At 35.6% G+C, this 8,597-nt stretch overlaps 1 protein-coding gene across 2 annotated transcripts in view; it reads right to left on the minus strand.

Moving 5' to 3' along the window:
• Nucleotides 1–8,597, minus strand: part of Rttn (rotatin) — a 194,107-nt gene that overhangs the window by 98,638 nt on the left and 86,872 nt on the right. For both annotated transcript variants that reach the window (XM_008824930.3, XM_029559532.1), the window contains 2 exons: nucleotides 8,098–8,242; nucleotides 4,220–4,374 (listed from right to left, as the gene is read on the minus strand). In XM_008824930.3, coding sequence (XP_008823152.1) covers nucleotides 4,220–4,374; nucleotides 8,098–8,242 — 300 coding nt within the window. The remainder of the gene's footprint in view (nucleotides 1–4,219; nucleotides 4,375–8,097; nucleotides 8,243–8,597) is intronic.

Consider the following 8,597-nt stretch of genomic DNA (forward strand, 5'->3'; position numbering starts at 1 on the left):
AAACAATGGTTAAGAACTGCAGCAAAAAGTATCTAAATAAAAGCTCAGAAAGCAAGCTCAGAAGGTGAGATGTTTCAGCAGATAATCCAGTCACAATGGGATAAAATAATTGTACTGAGAAAAAGTAAAATTCATAAATAATGCACACATTACACAAGAAACTCTTATGCCACCAAATGTGTCAAAGAAGTCACTAAGGAACCTAGAAAATACTTATATACAAGATGATCTATATCAGATGAATTCTTAGAAATATGCAGTCTATAAAGGCTGAATAAAGTAATGACCATCATACTAAAATCAGTTTAGAGATTTGATGCAATCCCAATCAAAATCCCCATGACATTCTTCACAGAAATAGAAAGAAGCCATTCTAAAGTTAATATGGAATCACAAAAGACCTGTGATAGTCAAAGCAATTCTAAGCACAAGATCTCAAACTATATTACAGAGCTACAACCATAAAATTAGCATGGTACTTGCACAAAAACAGACATGTACATTAACGGAACAAAATAGAAGACTCAAACATGAGTCCATGCAATTTCATCGCCTAATATTTAACAAAGGTGCCAAGAACACACGCTGGAGGAAAAACAGCATTTTCAACAAATGGTACTGGCAAAACTGGATCTCCACCTACAGAGGAATGAAATTAGACCCATATCTATCACCCTGCACAAAAGTCAGCTCCAAATGGATCAAAGACCTAATGTGAAACCCGAAACCCTGAAACAGTTAGAAGAAAACACAGGCAGTACCTTATAAGATATAGATACAGGAAAGGATTTTCTAAATAGGACATGATTTGCTCAGGAATTAAGATTGACAATCCACAAATGGAACCTCATTACACTAAAAAGCTTCTGTACAGCAAAGGAAACAACCAATTGAGTGAAGAGTGGGAGAAAATCTTCTCAGCTATACATCTGACAGAAGATTGATTAATATTCAGAATACACAAAGAACTCAAGAAACAAAGAATCAAGAAAACATGTGACCCAATTTAAAAATGGGCTATGGATCTGAACAGAGAGCTCTAAGAAGAAGAAATAAAAACAGCTAAGATACACCCTAAAAAGTGTTCAACATACTCAGTAATTAGGGAAATGCAAATCAAAACTACCTTAAGATGTCATCGTACCCCAGTCAGGATGGGTAAGAGCAAGAGAACAAATGACACCAAATGCAAGAGAGAATGTGGGGAAAGGACCACACTTATTCACTGCTGGTGGGGTTGCAAACTGGTGCAACCATTGTGGAAATCAGTGTGGAGAACTCCTTAAAAACTAAAAACAAATCTACCATATGATCCAGTTGTACCATTCCTTGGCATATATTCAAAGGACCCATCCTACTGTAGAGATACTTGCAGAGTCATGTTTATTATTGCTATTTTCACATTAGCTAGGAAATGGAAGCCACTTAACTGTCCTTCAACTGATGAATGGATAATGAAAATATAGTACATTTACATAATGGAGTTCTACACAGCAGTAAAGAAGAACAAAATCATGTAATTTGCAGGTAAATGGATGGAACTAGAAATTTCCATCAAAATTCCAATGGCATTCCTCACAGACATAGAAAAAAAAAATCCTAAAATTAATATGTAAACCCCAAAAGATCCCAAATAACTGAAGCAATCTTGAAATAAAAAGTGTAATGTCAGAGTACCCGACTTCAAATTATACATAGTTTCAGGGTAATAAAAACAACATGATACTGGCACAAAAACACCCATCAGGTCAGTGGAACAGAAGATCTAGAAATAAGCCCAAGCACCTAGCCAAATAACTCTTGACAAAGGAGTCAAAGCCCTAATTGGACAGAAAGGAGATAGCCTCTTTAACAAGTGCTAGGAAAACTAGATATTCATATTATGAGAATGAAACTAGATTCAACTCTCTTGCCACATCCAAAAATCAATTCAAAATGGATCAAATATTTTAATGTTACAGCTGAAATATTGAAACTGCTAGAGAAAAACACAGGCAAACCACGTAAAGATATGGCAGCTATTCTCACTGAGGTGAGATCGACTCTCAATATAAATTATCTACTCAAGAAATAAGAGCAAGAATTGACAAATGAGGCTGTACCAAATTAAAACACTTCCACACAGCAAAAGAAATAATCAACAAAGTAAAGAGACAACCTGTAGAATGGGAGAAAACGTTTCCCAAATATTCATCTAGCAGGAGATAGAATATATAAAGAAATTAAAATTTAAAAAACAAAACAAAAAAAGAAGATAGTCTAATCAATAAACAGAAAATTAAAATGCACAATTTTAAAATGAAATAAAGATGGTCAAAAAATCATAAAAATTGTTCAACATCCTTAGTCATCATGGAAATGCATATTAAAATTCATCAAGATTCCCTCCCTTTAGTCAGAATGACTACCTTCAAAAATACTACAAATACTACAGAAAACGGCAAGCAGGGAACTTATTTCTGCTGGTGGGAATATAGTCTAACTACTATGGAAATCAGGATATAAGGGGTCTTCAAAAAATTAGAAAACAGAACTTACACATGGTCCAGCTACAGTACTTCTGAGAATATAACCCAAAGCATCAGAGTCCACTTACTAAATAGTTATCTGTACACTTATGTTTCTCTTGGCTCTATTTACAATACCTAGATAGGATGGCCAGCCCAAAGGCCCATCATCAGATGAGCAGATGAAGAAAATGTAGTATTGCATACATAATAAATTTTACTCACCATAACAAAGAATAAAACTAAGTCATCTACAGGAAAATGGATAGACAGATCATCATGTCAAGCAAAATAAGGCATTCTCATAAAATGAAATATCAGGTGTTTTCTCTCATATATAGAAACAAGGGGGGGGATGCACATGAAACTAATAGGGAAAATACCAGGATGTGGAAGGAAAGAAAAAAGGAGGAGAAGAGAAGGGCCATACAGTAACAGAAGCCAAGCAGTGAATATGATCCAAGGACATTATATGCATGTATGGAAACGTCATAATGAAACTCCCTACTTTATACAATTAATATAAGCTAATAAAATTGTTAGGAAGAAAAGTCTTGAGAGGATAAGAAATAACCATACTACATGTGTGTGCACACGTACCTTGAGGTAAAGATTTTTAAAATATTTTCCATGGTTCCTTGTTCATAATTCCCTCCCCAAGACAGCAAAAGAAATTAGTATTTCTCTTGCCCAAGGCAAGTGATAGAAACTTTAATATCATTTCTGTCTTGGGAATAGAAAAGTTCACTGCTGTTTGGGAAGCCAAGGAAAAAAGATGGCTTGGGCCCAGACCAGGCTACACAGCACAGTGAAACCACATCTAAAAGAAAGTTTCTGGCCTACCCTTGTCTGACAGTAGGTGATAGAGCATAAGACTTTTCTTTCCAGAGGGTTCTGCTCATACCCTGAAGGGAGGAACGTATCACAGAAAGGCCATTAAGAATACTATAGCATGTGTACCTTGCTGGGTTTCCTGCCTACTCATAAGCAAGCATGTTTATACAACCAAGTCTGCATAAAAGCTCTAAGGACTGGGTTTGGAGAGAACATTCCTGAAGGATGGTACCACCAGAGAGAAAAGTACAGGGCTCTCCCACATTACTAACTATGTTATCTTCATCTGTATCCTTTGTCACACCCTTAGTAAAACAAACCAGCAAATGCACTAACTATAGCTTTAGCTTCTGTGAACCACGCATGCAAATTAATCAACCCCCAGAAACGATGCTGAACCCCCAGAAGGTATACTGATCAACAGTTGCTCTGTCAGAGTACAGTCTGCCAAGGAGCATTTAAAGTTGGGAGTGAGTGGGAAAGTCTTGAGTTTAAAGGCCTCAAAGCCTGTGATATTTGATGCTATCACCTGGTAGACAGAGTCATATTAAACTAAATTAGACAAAACCAATTGCTATATACTGCTCCGGAGCTATTTGTTTGCTGGCAAGGAGAAAACCACACATCTAAAAATCAAAGTCCTCTGCACTGACACTGGTATGAAAACACTTTATTCTGTCCTCCAATACAGTATACATGCTTATTGTGTGGTTAAAAAGACTGAAAAGTTATAATCAGGTTATAGCAGAAACACTAATCCTATTTGATGAGTACTTTTTTATCTCTTAATTTAAAGAATGAAGAAGTCAAACTTTGGAAATCAGAGAAAACTAGGTTTTAAATAAATGTACCCAAACCATCAACAATACAAATGGTACCTGTCAGTGACTGTCACGAACACGAGTAGCAGTGTGTTGAAGAGAGAAATCAGTTCTTTCTGAAGCCGTTGTCGGACAGCGGTCTGGATATCATCTGTTTCTTCTCGTGCTTGTGATTCTGCCAGAACCAGGAGGTCTAAAAGTGGGTTTGGATTCTAAAAAAGGAAATTCGTAAATGTATATTTATTTTCCAGTTGAGCTATGTGTTGTCTCCTATAAAAGGTTTTTGTTGCCATGTTCTAGACTTACTAAGTGTTATATTAAATAACTAACAAAATAGGTAGCCTGGGTCTTAACTGCATCAATAAAGATATTCTAAATTCAACAGGGTCATATTATCTGAACAAGAAGCAAGTATATGTACTATAGACAACCAAGACAAGAAAGCACAACGAGCAAAATTAAGCATGACCCCATCTCAAAGAGCTGCACAGTGCCGTGGGACACTCTCCTTTTTGTTCCTGCTACTGGTAATATAAACAGAATTATAATCCTAATCGTGTGTTTTAAACAACACTGATACTAAGTGAAAAACACACCATGAAAAAATTTTTTCTACTTGCCGTTATTACCAATATTTCTTCACTTTATTTTAATACCTGACTTGCTCAACTGTAAGGACTTACAATAGTATCTACTGGACATTCAATCACTCATAATTTCTGTGAGCTGAAACAAATAGTGAGCTCACCTGTAATTATGACTCATGAAAATTCTAAGCAATGATATCACTAAATCAAAACACTGTAATGGTTTTAATCCTTTTGAAATATATTGCTAGATATCTCCTGCAAAAAGCATACGGGTGTACATGACTAGGCAGAATGTGAAAAGTCCCACAGTATCTAAGCTAATTCTGAGGATTATTGCTGCTATAATGTTTGCAATCTGATAGGCTAAATGAATAAAATTATCACTGTGTCAAATTTGTCCTGTTTACCAACAAAAAAACTGTGGCTAATGGTATGTAAATGTTTTATTTCTAACAGTATTGAGATTAGAGAATGTTATTAATATAATAGGTAGCACCACTAACAGCTACATGGAATATTTATTAATCATCTTAGTGTTACAGAGACTATGTGAAAAAGGAAGAAAAAACAAGGTTTCATTTAATTTTTTGAGGAAACTAGAGATCTGTATTTTCATCTCTTAAAACAGATTAATAAAGGGATTAAGGCATCCCAACGGCAGAGCAAGATGTATCAAACTCCAAAACTTGTTTATGCCACATCACTATGCATATAACAACATACAAAATGATTAAATTGTTCTTATTAAATCTTTCATGTGAAGAACTCAATTTAAAAATTACTGCATTACCTTTAGTGATAAAATATGAAGAAAAATCTCCAAACTATTTATATTACAAATTATGTAAATAATTCATCAAAAAGATACATAAGCCTAAAAATAATACAACTGGAAACACAGAAAAAGAGCTGGAGAGAGTTGTTTGGGTTTTCATTTACTTTACCCTGTTTTATGCCTAAGCAGTAGTTTCTCCAAGTTTTTATTTTATCTTGAGCAAAACATACCCTTGGAACAATTAAAATTACAAAAAAGAAAAAAATCACCAATTCCAGTTTTTCTCATGAATAAGAATCAGGACATACACTTAGCAGGTCACAAAAAATATATATATTTTCTATATTATTCTTACCCTAAATAATGAACAGTGACCACACACGCCAACTGACTCCCATAAACACTGACAAAGTGAACAAGGCATTCATACTAAGATGCAAATGCCTAAAATTAATTTTCTGGAATCATAAATTCTGATATACATGTAAAAATTAAACAGAACTACTGATCACCATGCTGCTACCAGATATCTATCTAAAGTTAAATCTTGTCCACGCTGTTTCTGCTTATGGACTGCTGAGACTTTTCTCCTTTTGCCATCTTTGATTTACCTGTGAAGACTCAGATTCAATGAACTGCAGCAACATTTCTAAAACACAAGACAAAGACAACAGGGAACAGAATGGATGGCTCTGCTGATGCCTACTGATCTCAGGTGTGTAAGCATAGCCCAAGGTTTTGTCTTTACACATTAGTATTGATACTAACTTTGAACCAACTACTTGAGCTATCATTTTTGCCTCTAAAAAGGCAACGATCTACATTGATGCCTCATTTTCTTTGTGCACTACACTGGTGCTGTCTGCATGTACAACTTTACTTCCATCAGCAGCTTATGCCTGAAGGCGATGAAATGCCTTCAAGGAACTACAAGGACCCGCTATAGGAAAGGCAACAAGACGCACGGTGGGCAGTGCCAAATAGCCGCCTCAAAGAAAGAAAATCTACAACCCACTTTTGTGAATGTCCATCAAAAAACTCATTTATATCAATTCATTTATATCATTTCAAACATATATATCAATTCAAATTTCCAAATTTCCACAGACAGTACTTGATATTCTTAGAATCATCTCTTTAAACTTTGTAAATATGCCAACACATAACAGACATATTTGCCTTATATATAAGGTCTATTATCTTCTAGATCAGCTAGTTTTTCTTTTCTAATTCCTATATGCCTTTTCTTATTTTGAAAAGGTTCACGTTTACTAGGTAAGTTCATCTGACATTTGCAAATAAATACATAGATGGAGGCTAGCGAGATGACTCAGCAACTAAGAGCATTGTCTGTTCTTCCAGGGGACCTGGGTTCAGCTCCCAGCACCTACATGGCAATGAACAACCATCTTAAATTCAGTTTGGGGGAGGCAGGGATCCAACGCCCTCTTCTGGCCTCTGATGGCATTGCAAACACTTGGTGCACTTACATATCTGCACACAAAATGTTCACAAACATAAAATAAATAAACTATTTATTTTAAATAATAAAATAAGTACATAAGATAGACAAACTGATCATTACCACATAGTGAGCTAGCTACTGGAATTCTTAGCAGGTTTCTTAGAAAACAGCTAAAACACAAGAATAGTAAGGGCTAAAGAGTAAACTTTCTAGTGACTTGATATTGAAGCCTGAGCCCCATATACTCATTCTTTCCAAGCTTATTATCACTATAATCATCCTGCCTCTTTCTGGCCTTGCTACCTACCTCCTAGCCGAAATCCCAACTCTACTCTGAGTATCCCACTTAAAATTAAAAACACAGCAGAAAGCTCACACATAAAATAGAATTTCTTTTTTTTTTAATTTTACGTTTTATTTTATTTTAAATATTTTATTTATGTTTATTTTATGTGTATGAGTGTTGCCTGCATGCATGTGAGCACAACTGTGTCATGCAATGCCATGGAGATCAAAAGAGGGCTTCAGATTCCCCTGGAACTGGAGTTAAGGACGGTTCGTAGCCGCCATGTAGGTGCTGGGAATTGAACCCAGGTCTTCTGCAAGAGCAGTCAGTGCTCTTAACCGCTGAGCCATCTCTCCAGTCCCATAACAGAATCTCTTAAACATTGACAATGAAAGTCCGACTCATGCTGTATAATGTCCATTAAATAAACACAGAGTCAAACACATCAGGAAGACCATATCGCTATGCACACTCACTAAGCACAGGCTATATAAATATCATCCTTTTAAAATTTTTATTTATTATTTTTCTTTTATGTGTATGAGTGTATTGCCTGCATGTATATTTGTGCACCTGTGTTGTGCAATGCCCATGGAGGTAAAGAAAAGGGTGTCAGAGTCCCCTGGAACTGGAGTTACAGAGAGTTTATTAGCTGCCATATGGGTGCTGAGAACAGAATCCAGGTTGTCTGCTAGAACAGCCAGTGCTGTTGACTGCTGAGTCATCTCTCCAACCCCAAGTATCATCTTTTTTGATGAAATAATGATTTTCACAATTGATTCTGAAACCAAAAATATAAATTCTTTTAACAATACTTACATGCCTAAGAAGTAACTCTAGAATCCAATTTAAAAGTTCAACTGATGGATTTTTTCTTTGTTCTTTCATCAATTTATTCAAAAAATGTATGATATCTATTAGCAATTTCTCATCTTCAGTGCAAGCAGGAAGTACTTGCAAAAACCTAGTTTAAAAAACAAACAGTAACATGATTTCTAATTCTTCAAAAACTACAGGTCATCACTGCTCACTGTGGCTCTGTGCACTTGACACAGGCACACTCTTTTCTAAAACAAGACTGTAGATGTCACAATGCAAAGATGAAAGAAATAGGGCATATGTGGTCCATAAGCTGAGCCACAATGAAGAAACCACAATGAAGAAACAAGCAATTCACTAAAGAAACTCAAGTAACAAGTAAGTAACCTAAGAGAGAAATAACCAAATTCAGCTGGGGCTATAGCTCAGTGGTAGAATGCTTGTCTCCCACTCTCAGTGCCCTTGGTTTACCCAGTACTGGAAAATAATAAAATAATAAT

This window comes from Nannospalax galili, unplaced genomic scaffold (genome assembly GCF_000622305.1).
Source record: "Nannospalax galili isolate Female #2095 unplaced genomic scaffold, S.galili_v1.0 scaffold709, whole genome shotgun sequence".
Lineage (NCBI taxonomy): Eukaryota > Metazoa > Chordata > Mammalia > Rodentia > Spalacidae > Nannospalax > Nannospalax galili.